Source organism: Haemaphysalis longicornis, unplaced genomic scaffold (assembly GCF_048455015.1).
Source record: "Haemaphysalis longicornis isolate Haplotype H1 unplaced genomic scaffold, Haemaphysalis longicornis Haplotype H1 scaffold_1, whole genome shotgun sequence".
In the NCBI taxonomy this organism is placed as follows: Eukaryota; Metazoa; Arthropoda; class Arachnida; order Ixodida; family Ixodidae; genus Haemaphysalis; species Haemaphysalis longicornis.
The window spans coordinates 437,515,983-437,529,128 of record NW_027526203.1 but is presented as its reverse complement, the minus strand read 5'-3'; the positions used below and the strand labels follow the sequence as shown (position 1 = coordinate 437,529,128).

General features: G+C 45.7%; 1 protein-coding gene across 10 annotated transcripts in view; it reads left to right on the top strand.

Annotated features, from left to right (window-relative positions):
• The window catches only part of LOC144155800 (oxysterol-binding protein-related protein 6-like), a 149,013-nt gene that overhangs the window by 79,935 nt on the left and 55,932 nt on the right, over window positions 1-13,146 (top strand). For all 10 annotated transcript variants that reach the window (XM_077687471.1, XM_077687476.1, XM_077687469.1 and 7 more), the window contains 3 exons: window positions 1,264-1,317; window positions 1,404-1,517; window positions 12,390-12,549. In XM_077687471.1, coding sequence (XP_077543597.1) covers window positions 1,264-1,317; window positions 1,404-1,517; window positions 12,390-12,549 — 328 coding nt within the window. The remainder of the gene's footprint in view (window positions 1-1,263; window positions 1,318-1,403; window positions 1,518-12,389; window positions 12,550-13,146) is intronic.

The following is a 13,146-nucleotide window of genomic DNA, read 5'->3' as shown; positions in this document are numbered from 1 at the left end:
TCGGAACGTTATTAATTTCAGATCCATGGAAATAGGATCGAGAACATTGGCGAAGAAACAAAAAATCAAGTTAGCGACAAGGTGGCACCCTTTCCATATCAAACAATATTACCTGACAAGACGTACGACAAACAGAGCAAATGGGCGCTCCGGTTGAAACGCCAGATAAGAAACCGGAATCGGCAACGCGCGGTTACAAAACAAACAAAACGAACCCTAAGGGATATTTCGCGGAAATATAAAAGACGTCCCAAAGCTTTTTTACACGCGAGCCTGAGCGCAAGGTAATACAAGTTTGCAAACAGGTAATGAAGCACCGCTACAACCTGACTGATATGAGAAAAATCCGGCTTTAAGTTAGCCTTGTACAATTCTAGGTCCACGATGCCCTCAGAATGGTACATTGCTTTTTCCATTCTCACACACAGTGCATTTCCACACACTGTCGCACACTTATAATCGAAGCTGAAATCTCCCGTTGCTTGCCTTGGGATGGCGCGCCTCCAATTCTCACGCAGCTGCCCGTCGCTCGGTCAACAGAACAAGAAAACATTTTCTGTGGTATCGTTGTACAAGGAACGACATTCCGGGACGCAACACATGTTCGGCATCGTCGTTGCACTACTTAAGTCGCATCACAAGAGCGCGATATGCACGTTACATTTTTTTCCCGCACAAAACAAACACAACTCGCCGCGGCTCTGCCGTTCGAGCCAGCGCAACGCCGCCCGAGGAGTGACCTCAGTGAGAGGGTGGCGCCACCGCGCGGCGGCCAAACGCAGCATATGAAGCTCTCCCATTGAGTTACGGAGCAGTTTCGTGACCAGTAAAGCATTGAAGGACTCTGGTATTACTTATTCAGTGATATTAAATTAAATATAAAAGTATTAAATATTAAACCGTGGGAACAGAAACATGTGCCTAAATTTATTATCCTTCCCACACTAGCTCAGGCTTCATTAGGAAAATTCCATGGACACTGGAGCCATGTTTTCTTCTTTAAGTAATATGGAATTCAGGAACTGTTATGTCCTGGAGAACACTTATCGAAGAGTTGTGATCGGGTTACTGAGCTGCTAAATGTAGTTGTGGGGGCCACTTTGTGAGTCATAGCAATTGCTTGACCATTGGAGTCTTAGTTTTCGACTTGCATGTCTGGAGCATTAATGTCTTATGCTTCTCCTTTTTCCTTGTAGTTTAGACACTGCTTTGGACATCTCGGAGAGATGTGTCATGTGGCGTTTTGTTTCTTTCTCTTTGCAGCGTTTCTTCTGCCTTGAGAAAGGAATCCTGACATATGCAAAGTCTTCAACCGATGTGAGTGCCGTCTTCATCGGGTTTTAAATGTTGTATCATGTTCCTCGCGTCTGCCAGCTGTGGGCTAACATTTTTGCTCATTGCAGATGGCAAAGGGCAAAAATCATGGTTCTGTAGACCTTGGGCTTTCTGTTATTTCTACTAAGAGCAAAGGGCGACGAATTGACATTGACGCTGAGGAGTTCATCTATCACTTGAAGGTATGCATAACTTTTCTCGCCTTGCCTGATAAGGTAATATTATGACTGCGTGAAGTGGGAAGCCACTGTATGTAGCCCATACGCAGTTCCAATATGCTGTGTTTGAATTTTCGTAGAAGTTAAGAAAAGGTTGGTGAAAGTGTGGAAGGTTTTAAAAATTTGGACCAAAAGGGGTGGTGTTCTTTTTTAAAATTGTTTGGAAGCTACAATTTGGGCAGCAACAACATTTTATTGACAGTCACATAGGAGGGAAAAGGAAGAGCCATTTCATGAGTGCATTAAAATGGCAGTGCCCTGCTTTCACCGCTGTGCAGCATTGCCTCATGATTTTGCTTTCTAGCTGATAAGACTGGCAGCACTGCGGGGGCCAGCCTGTCGTGCTTTCTTTATACGCTCTGGTCGTGTCATGTGGCAGCTACTCTCAAACCCATCAATTTTCTTATTAGCTGTCTCAATATTTGTATTCCATTTTTAGATAGCATATGTATTGCTACAAGAACCGTACACCTCTGCAGCATTCAAAAAGTGTTACTGCACGATGCACACTTGGTGAGAGCTAGCATTTGCTGGGTAAGCTGGAGTGAGCAGTGGACAGATGGCGTTACGTGTATTTACAGCTGCGACATCTCTAAAGGGGCCATGAAACCTAACTGTCCAGCTCTTGTTTGCTCACTACAAAGAATATCACATTGGTGATTTGTTGTCACTTTAAGAACACACCGCAAGCAGCACATTTGAGTGCAGTGCAACAGGGTGCTGTGTTTTCCGTTTTCATTTGCTGCTAGTTGGCTCCAACCTAAATACGCTGTCATTTCAGTTGCAAGGCTTGGCAATGCTCTTGTGTTGTCTGACCACTAAGAACCTTGCCTGTGCCTTGTCACTGTGTTTTTACACTTTGCTGACTGCTTTTCTAGCCTCGTGTACTGCAGTATATAGCCGTGTAACAGCTGCATCCTTCTTTTCTTTTAAGATTTGAGACGATAAACAGAGATGCGGCCATTATGTACAGATGAGCAAAATTTGTTTTTGATGATGACCTTTTTTACTTATTAAACTTGCCTATACTAAATTGAAGCACTCACATGTATGTGAAGAAAATATAGATGGTATTTACTGAAAGTTAAGCGGCGATTTCTTCACGTGGCAACACTGGAAACCGCCATGTCTGTGCCGCTGTACCTGCTTATGTGCTTTGCGCCCGCACATCATAGAAAAAAAAAAAAAAGCCCACCGGAGTGCATCGTCTGCCCCGTTTCAACCCGATTCTCGGGTGTATTGTTAACAGATCTATAAATAATTGCACTCGCATTACGTGGTGGCGTTCTCCTTTCCCTCGAGAACTTCGCATCAGCTGAGAAGGAAGCCACGGCTGTGAATGAAAGCGACAGAGTGCGCTAGAGGCTGCAGTTGCCTGCAACCACAGATGTCGACACAAGTGCCCTGTAATGCGTGGTTGAGTGCAAAAATCCAATAAGGCTTCTGAAGAGATGATTCATGCATTCGCCGATTTAGGTACAATGGTAGCATAGCAGCTAGTGCACGTGAGGCCGTCACCTGAGCCGTGCCGTGCTTGCACCGCTTGCATTCCCTAATCGGCACAAGCACTGGTGAACCGCACGTGCCCTTTGAACACAAAAAAATCACTTGAGTTTGGCTTCCGCATGGCAAAATTGTCGGCAACAATATTTCTGTTGTCCTTGAACAGGGGACAGAACTTAAAGGAGCAATGGGTTTTCATAGGGGTGTGCGAATATCAATTTTTTAATTTCGAAGCGAATTCGAATAATAAAAACAAAGTTCGAATCGAATCGAATATTTTTCGAATATTTTTCGAATACGAATACTTATTGTTTTTTGTAAAATTAATGTTTTCACCATCTAGAGACACAAAAACTGCAACTTTATTGCACAACAAATCACACAAAGTAAAATTAGGAATTACACAATACCATTGCACTCAACAGGTTAAGGTCTGCACTCACTTAAATGTTAACATGGAGAAAGGTTAACTGCTCGACATGTTCGGGGAGCAGTGACAACCTCCTGCCCGTCACCACTTTACCAGATACCGAAAACAGCCGCTCACTTGAGACACTAGTAGCTGGCATGCCCGCGCCCGTGCACATTGCCGCGCGCTGATACAGTAAAATCTTGATGATGCTAATCTCGCGGGACTGCGAAAAATATTCGTATCATCCGGAATTCGTACGAACCAACACAGACCAAAAAATTTTGCGCTGAAAAAAGTTTTCGTGTATTTCTTTTCCTACTTTCGCGTGAAGAAATTCGTGATTTTTTCTGCTTTTTTTAACCCCCGTGTCGCAAAGCAGTCCTTTTTGGAGCACGTAAAGCTTCGCGCTCGTCTCCTCACTCGCTGTGCCCAAGCTCGCTACACGCCGCAACAGCCAAGCGTGAACCGCATGGTGCGTTTTTGCACGCGATTCGCTCGCCTCAGCTCTGCGAGCGCTGTATTTTCACGCCCACATCGACGATTTCGCGCTCGCGGTAGCGCCTACCTCGGTCAGAAAATGACGCACGGCGCGCGCGGCAGAATGGAGGAGCCTGACTACTTGCGATGAGATCGAGCATCGCCTCAGTTAAAGGAGGCGATGGTTCGAGACAGCCGGCTTGGCTCCGCCCGAGATGGTTAGGCTTAGCACCCCGGCAAATATTTTATGGGCGCTTTCACTAGCAGCGCGGATGATGTTTTATAGTACCGTTTTCGCATGCATTATCAGCTCCTTTACCGCACAAGCAACTTCGTGTCTCCCTTGAGCAGCATTTTAAAGAGCAGTTAGAAGCGGTCGCTTGAGCGCCCGCGCCACTTCGCGGCTGGAGCCGACGCCATGTTGACGCCGCCGGCCGCGCCGCGCGCAGCGTGGGGGTGGTTTCGCGGCGGTGTCAGCGCGTTGGGCGTGCGCAGAGCGTTTTCGCGAGCAGAAAACAACAGCCCGGCCGTTTCTGGAGAAAGAGTGACAAACAGGGGAGCGAGAGCGGTCACTTGCTCGTTCGGCAGTCGGGTGCCTCGCCGGCTCGTTCGTATCTTCCGCCGGGCCGCGCAGGTCCGTTCGTAACAGCCGAAATTTTTCCCATTGCAAACGATGCAATTTCGCCGGGACTTTTCGGAAATTCGTATCATTCCGAAATTCGCACCCCCAGAATCGTATTATCGAGAGTCCACTGTAAATAAACACCGATACAGACGCGCTCTGATTTTTTTTTTTTTTTAGTTTTGGGTGGTTCGAATATTTCGAACAATAAAAGTGTCGTTCGAATCGAATCGAATACCAAAAAATTCGAATCGAATATTCGAAGTTTCGAATATTCGCACACCCCTAGTTTTCAGTAGCATACGCGTATGACTCGTTTTATCACGAGGCAGCTACAAGGCTCTTAAGTTCTTGCCGCTCTAGTCACGCGACGATTTCAACCATGTCTAGTGATAGGTCGATCGTACGGTGCTGCACGGAAGAGTATTTGGCGTCGAGATATTACTTTGTGTTTGGTGGGGCACAATTTGGAACATCAAACAGCCCTCGCTGTTGCCACGTGCTGTGCTCCATCGGGCACCAGCGCATCCAAGTTTCCTCATCTCATGGAGCCCACATAACACAGATGCTGCGCCACATACATGGCGGTGCACACGGAGGGTTGCCCGCATGGGTGCCGGGCTAGGGAATGCAACCTATAGGGCAGTTGCCATCTTCACTGGCATAGGAAGATGTTAATCCTTGTTCACGTCTTGCCCCCCTGACCTCATCTTGATGCCTGTGTCCCAGGTTACATGTCTTATTTTGGTTTATTTCTGATCTTTTATTCATGATAGTTAAAGGAGCCATGAAGAGAAAACACAAGTTTGGTTCATTCGAAAGATTGCCTCGTTAGAACCATAACGACACCACTTATAACGCAAACTTCGCTCAAATAAGCTACATAATTAGGAAAAACGGAAATGGTCATGCGACCCACCAGCTCATTTCCCGCAACAGAACCTATGCCGTCACATGGGCTAAGCTCTGCGATTGGCGGAGGCCGGCAAAAGCAAACGCATGTTAGGCAGGGCTTACAGTTTGCATAGCGAGCTAAATGCCCGTGAAACATACTGCACATTCTTTTTATGACAAAGAACGGTGGAGTAAACGGTTGAAGTTCCGAACGAACACGCAAGCGTGTGCGCCAATGCGTACGAAACAACCGCCTGGCCGAGCTCGACATCTCGCCGTCGCGCTCGGGTTCGAGGCGCTCTGACCTTGGAGGAAAAATGCCGTAAACACCGCGCATTGACGCTCGTATCTTTCTGGTCGAAGCAGAGAGCTCGCGCGAACGGCTTTCCATACACGACACCGGCCAACTGGCATAAGCGATACTGCTACTGAAGTTGAACTATTATTAACCGTAATAAAAATACGGCACATACGTACCAGTCTGTATTCGTCCGTGGCGACGGCGCTGACGAGGCAGCGGTGCCGACGGCAGGGCGTTCGTCTGTTGTGGCTATCGTGGAATGGTCGCTTTCCCGCCCACCGCGTATCCCACAACTCTTGCCGCTCGTGCACTTAGAAGCGTTGAGCGTTCAAGTGGTGTGAGGTTGTTAAATGCAAGCCCGAGCTCCTCGGCGAGAGTTTTGTTCTCCGGATCAGGCGATTCCATGACTAGGGCTGCGGGTGCACTAGGTTTTACTAGCATTTTTAAAATGGCCGCCGTCTCGGTCGACTCCCGCGTGTGGGTGCTATATGGAGTCGACATACTAAGTATCTGTTTCATGGACCGGCCCGTGTGACACAATTGCTCACGTTACCAAATGTGCAATTTTAGCGGGAGATTTAAAATTTTGGCTTAAATTGCCTTATTTCTCAGTGAATAAAGCATCATTTGCTTCCGGGAAAGCGCTTGGGGTACCATGAAACACCTAATCTTTCGAATAAAACAAACTTTTGTTTTCTCTTCATGGCTCCTTTAAGAAACCATCACCCATTTGCACATCCACAGGAAGCTCCTCTCTTTAACTGACCAGTTAGAGCTTCCTGAGGTGTAGTTGCTGTAAGCTACACAGTACTCCTGAGTTCGTGTCTGATCCACGAGGGAACGAGATAGGATGAAAAGGGAAAATACGGGAAAATGCTCAAAATTTTAGGTGTCACCAGCCTACTGTAATGAAGAAAAACAAACTTCTTGTACTATCAAGTGCACGGTGCTCCCTCCCCCCCCCCCCCTCCTTTTTTTTTTTTTGAAATCTTTGATCCTGCCTGTAACATTTAAATACATTTTCTTTTTTCTTTTTTCCACAAGTCAGGGGTGCAACCGCTACAAGATGGTGGCCATTAGCCACATCTATACGGTACCTTCTTGGACAGGGCTGCTCAGACTATGTGGCTTTCTCATGCCAAACGAGCAATCAAAAAGAAGTCGATTCAGTTGCCTCTGGTGTAGGTTTGTTAGCTTGCTTTTTGTCAGGCACACCAGGCCTGTTTTGCCTGACAGGAAGCAAGATTAATGCTGTACATAATGGGTTACAAGTAACCTTTTCAATAATACAGTAACAATTAAGTTACTTTCTGGGAAGGGGATCTAGTAATGCATTTCTTTACTTTTTAGGCCGAGTAACGAGTAATGCTTTTATGTAACTTTTGGGTAAGAGTGCGTACAGTGGAAGGTATGGAACCTAGTTTGAGCGCAGGCTTGTCCCTGTGGCTACCTCAGTCTCAGAGCTATTGAAGTGGGTTGTTAAAGTTCTAACTTGAGAACGCAGTTGCAAAAAGGGCAAGCAAAGACATGAAACCTTGGTTTATGGTATACAGTAAAACCCCGTTACAAGAGACGCTCAGGGGAGCCAAAAAACGTGTCTCTTGTAACCAAGGTCTCTTGTAGGCAATGTTGCTAACATGGTGAACATAGGAAAACCGACCAAAACGCTTTTATTCGAATGTCTCTTGTAACCAAGTGTCTCTTGTAACACTGTCTCTTGTAACCAGGTTTTACTGTATCAGCTTTAACTCTTTCGTTACCGCGGGAAATTGACCAATTTTGAAGGGTCTAACAAAACATTTTTTTGTGCTATACATATTGGTTAGGCACACATTGCAGTGACACAAAATGCAGATTATTCCACGCGCTTTCCAACGACACCAGTTTTAATAATGTTTTCCTAAATAATGATTCCGAAAAAATTATCGAATTCGAAATTTTTGCCCACGCGTCGAAGAAAATAAGGAAAAAGTAAGTTGTCTGTAATAAACCACCAGTAGTAGAAAAAATTTAGAATATACATTCTGTAGGTAGACATTTCAAAAACCCGTCCTAGAAAAAAAATTGAGTTGCGCAGTACAATTTGTCAGATATAAAAGAAAATGTTAGTCGTCGTGGTGCCCGTGCCATGTTGTGAAGCCCAACCTCTATTTCAAGTTTTGCTATTTTGGATAGTTCTCTAGAAGAAATCTGGTGGTTTGACATTATTAAAGGCCCAAATTAGCCTCCACGTGATGTAAAAACACTTTGTCAATGATTATGACCGGCACAATATTGAAGGCAAGCAAGCGATGTGAAAAAATCCGCTTGGAGTTGAGAACCAAACTCTTTGGTGGATGCTTGTTGACGTTCTGATGATCACTTACCAGTCAGAACTTTCATTTGCAGTTTATTATCATGTTCTGACTCACTATGGTAACCCTGCTTGCAGGAATAAGGTACGATGCGCTAGAATCATGCCTAGCAAGCTTTCACCAAGCCGCCGTCGGGCTGTGAAGAGAGTTCAGCACTACGAGCCTACTACATTGCAGTGCCTCCTAACAATTTTGAAAAGAAACAAATACAAGGCTGTTGGAGACTTTGTCAGAACTGACAGTACTACTAAGAAGCGACACTAGACCTCCGGAAATACCCTCATATGAAACCGAAACTGGCCGGTGAACACCTGGCGGTGTTCAAGGCCAATTGGAAGCGTTCTCCTCGTCTGAACTGATACCCGATGACTTGGTGTTATCTTTTGACTTTCCGCGGAAGCTCTTATCGCAGAAGCAAGGCGTAGATAAAGTGGAAGCGCGAGCGGCATGCTTGTTTTGAGGAGCAGTAGCGGGCAACGGAGGCGCCATGGCAAATGAGCTTGTAGTTGGGTAACTGCGTAGTAGCGCCAAATATGAATTTCGCAATGCGAAAACGAAACCGAAACTGCTGGAAACTGGTTGAAAATGTCAGGCACACTTGCTAGACATGCGGGGGACCATCAGAAATAAGCTTTGGGAGAATAAAGCTGCCCTTTGTCCGAACCAAAGATCATTAGTGAATAGCTGGGGCCGTTTTCAAGTAATTATCACCTCTCAACGCTGTCGGATTACAAAGGTGACCCCATTATTTGGTATTTAATGCAGCCTAACCACGACCTGTATCCTTTTTTCTCAAGTGCAGCAGCCACGCCCCCTTCCTCAAAAACACACGCACCTCAGCTCGCAAAAAATGCCGTCAAAAATCTCAATGTTGCCGGAGCGGGAAAATTTAAACTTATTCTAAAAGGGCAGTGCCTAGACTAACTACTGGCCGTATTAGGTGTACGAGAAACGACTACAACATGTCGAAATAGGCAATATAAATCCTCGATCACCGGTGATCGATTTGAATAGGCGTGGTAACGAAAGAGTCAAGTTAACTTATTTGAACTGGTTTGGCCTCAATTTTTCTTTTAGTTAGGACTCCACTCTACTAACATTCTGTTAGTAGAGTGGAGTGCCCCCAAGAATACCCTTGTGGGGTCATTATCTAGAAATGAGTTGTTTATCACTTCACAGCAATTCTTGAGCTGTTGAGCTGTTCTGAAACGCAACGCTGCTGTTCCTTCAAGCGCTTCCACAGAATGACAGTTCAGCTGCTCTACTTCGCAGGCAGCCAAATGTGCACTAGATGGCAACAGTGATGCTTGAGTATAAGACATTGGAACCTGAAACAGCTTTGCCTGCCCATTCAGTTGTCAAAGTGACAGGAAAGTAACTCATTACTTTTTAGTTATATCAACACGTTCCTTTCAGTCGCATGTAGCACGTATTCTATGCACTTAGTTATTTTTTGAGTGCGTAACGAGTGACAGTATTTGGTTACTTTGTTCTACTAACGGCTGCTTTAATGGGCATAACAAAGCAGTCGTAAAGTGTTATAACATGAGGGTAAGTAAAACATTGTCTGCACTCAATTTTTATGGTTTATTACAGCATTATTTGTCAGTATAATTCCCCCCGTGCTTCTTGGCGCACTTGTTGCAGCATTTTACAAGGGGGTAGTTACCATGATTTTTTTTTTTTTTGTTAATACGAAGGTGGCTACATTTGCACTGCTTCTTGAACGTGCTGGTCCACTCCAAAAGGACGCCCCTTTAAAATATTTTTAGGTTGTAGTGTAGCGGGTACAGTCTGCTGTTAAGCCCTTTTCCATGTCACAGTACAGTATTAGCACGCTGAGTCCCAGGCATCTAGTTCATGCAGATTCACATCTGCAAGAAGCTGTACATACATGAATGTATAGCAGATCAAAAGCTTTTTTTTTTTTTTTTTTCTGAAGGTAAATACATGCTTTTAAAACACTGGAACCATGCACATTTTAAAGAATGAGCTCTACTGAAAAATGATAATATTCTACAGTAAAACCTTGTTAATTTGGCTCCCGTCAATTCGTAACTTTGGATAATTCGGCAGTCCTACTCCCTCCCTTCAGAAATGCACATTGCCCTATGGTCGTGGACCTCCATTATTTTGGCGCAAATTCACGTACGCACCGCTTGATCGAACAAACGCCTTATCGAAATGTGAGCCACAACGCGCCGTCCAGTTGTTGCTGGCTAGTTAAGCGATGATGGCCCACAACAAGGGCATCAACGATGCCCTCATTGTGGTGGATGAGGCGTCCGATGAAGAGGATCCGTGCAATGTACTCCCGGTGGCTCGTACTGCAAAAGAAGCTGCGGATGCTCTTGCTGTTCTGGAAGAATTCTGCTGTCATGCTCCATGCAGTGCCCTTGCTCCGCACAGATTGTTGCACATCCGAAAACTTGTTCTTCCCGCCCAGCTATCCACCGACAAACTAGCATCACCAATTTTAAAAAATTGTAAAGATGCTGTTTTTATCGTTCATTCGATCATTTGACATTTGGATCATTCATACGTGTTTTTTTACTCCCTAGAGATCTGAATTAAGGGGGGACACTGGTCTTGAGGACGTTTTTGTTGTTTTTTAACCTATGTGCTTGAGATTTACACATTGAGTGTATTTCAACATACTGAGCACAAATATGCAGTCAGTTTTCATCTATGGGGTGTAAGTTTAGAGTTGTGCAACGTGTTATGCCACTCCATTTTGGGCAATTTTTTCATTACCTACCTATGAAATACTCCAATAGCTTTTAACCCTTTGTGCTCTAGAAGGACCAGGTAGTGCAACTATACCACTGCAGTAATTATAGCATTGTTTCTGCAAATGCTGTAAACTTCATAAATGTCAGGTCATCAACTGCCAATGTTTTTGTAAAACTAACTGCATAATATCTTGTGCCAGCAAAAATAAATTCTACACTTTTGTGGTTTTATTGCACTGTTCAGTTCATAAGCTTTTGAATGCAGCAAAAATGATACAAATCGAACCAGTACATCCCGAGATATTGTACCCGACAGCTGACCATGTGGTAAAAAAATTGGAACCAGTACATCCCGAGATATTGTACCCGACAGCTGACCATGTGGTAAAAAAATTGGTTCTGAGAAAACAGGGCACAAAGTTCGGAAACACAGGCAAAAATGGTCATTTAGGCGGCTTCAAAGGACGACAGTTTTGTGAATACCTATGATACAGCTATGATATTTTGCAGGTACATTCTTTGGAACCTGTAGACTGCAAATAAAATTAACACAGAAAATTGAGGTTTCGGCAAATTTTCGCTCCTCAAGACCAGTGTCCCCCCTTAACAAGCTTTCACTGTATATTGCTGTAATTGATGGTAAAAAATGGAATGTTAATAATTTTCAACCAACCTTCATATGCAATGTCAGGCGTTAGAATGATGCCCATGCTGCGAGGCAGCTATTATGATGCCAGCTGGATCTAAAGCCATCTCGCACTGTGCCTCACGACTTCTGCACAGTCTTTAGTGTAAGGTATAGCTAGCTTTGGCTGTACGGGCGTGGAATTGGGGGTGCATAACAATCCTGGATAGCTAGCTGTGGGGATGCGACTGCTGCCGCATGTGTGGGTGTACAACGTGAGTTCTGTTGTTGTTTTTCTTTTGTTACGCCAGTGAGGTGTCCTTCCCAACATTAACTAGCCATTAAAGTGAGGCCATTTCAGGTAGATAGAGGGAGTTTCTGGTGTGGATATTTTAGTGTAAGTAGCCTTGTTTTCTCTATTGAATCTATCAGAGTAAAATTTGTTACAGTAAAAGTCAGTAGTTGATGCGATACCTTCGAATAGCAGTTTCAGGTTTCAATAACACTCCTCTCAACTTCAGTGGCTTTTATGTGTATGTGCATGTGTGTAAAACATCTTGAACGTGGCGCACAGGACAACGTTACAATCCTGGCGGCAATAAATTGTTTTTGCACACTTTACGTGCTCTCCACACAGACACGCTCTTTTAAGGGCGTAAAAAAATTGGGACTGTAGTGGCAGGATGAGTGGCTTACACGTTTAGTTTCTCCAGCTTGCTTGCTATTAGTAGTAGAAACTCGGCAGTTTATACACCAATTGGTGCCTCTGAGGTTTACCGAACTGTTTCAGTGCACCAGTGTCCTACACTTGTTGCTCTAAGCTGAGCTGCTTGCGAGCGTCAAGAAATAGTGAAACTGCTGACTGAGTGGCCCAGGTGGCTGCAAATTTGCCTAATACCAGCTATTGCATTCGCAGGTGAAAAACCAGGCTCAGTTTCAGCAGTGGGTGTCTCAGCTTCAGCACCACAGGCTGTACCGTCAGCACGAAATCACCTTTGGCAGCCGGGAGGCACCCAAGATGACCTCCCCCGCAGCCGAGGACTCGAGCGCCCTCCCTGGAGCCAACGGGCCCTCAGGTGCGTCGGCCCTTTGCAGCTGCTCTTCGAGCGAGGGCTCACCTTGCCGCCGCCACCACTGTTACCGCGAGTTGATGCTGGGTGCGCGCACCTGCACCCAAGCGGGCCTCTCCAGCTCCGGCCTGAGCAGCCAGGCATCGTGCAAGTGCTCCAAGGTGGCCGCCAGAAGCAGCACAGGTGACGAGAGCTCGCCATCGGACGCACCAACGTTCCGCGACGTTCCTTCTACGAGCACCAAGGGCAAGGGTGCCAGCGCTGCGAGAGCAAGGCGGGCTAGAGCAAGGGCCAAATTGTCGGCTGCGCACAGCCCTTCGTTCCTAAACGTGCGTGAAAGCACTTCACGGACATCACTGCCTCCGAGGCAGGTGCATGCTGGCATGGGGAGTTTGGATGAGACTGCCGCTGGGCGGAGTGCCACGACGTGTGGCATTGACACGGACACGTTCCTAGTCACGTTTCACCCGTCCATCGGAAGCGACTACACAGATTCCTGTGCTCGTTTGTGCTCCGAGGAAGATGCACGGCAAAATCGAGGACTTTGCAGGCGTCCACCTCCTGGGACATACTGTGTTAAGATTCCCGGTCACAGAGGAGCGG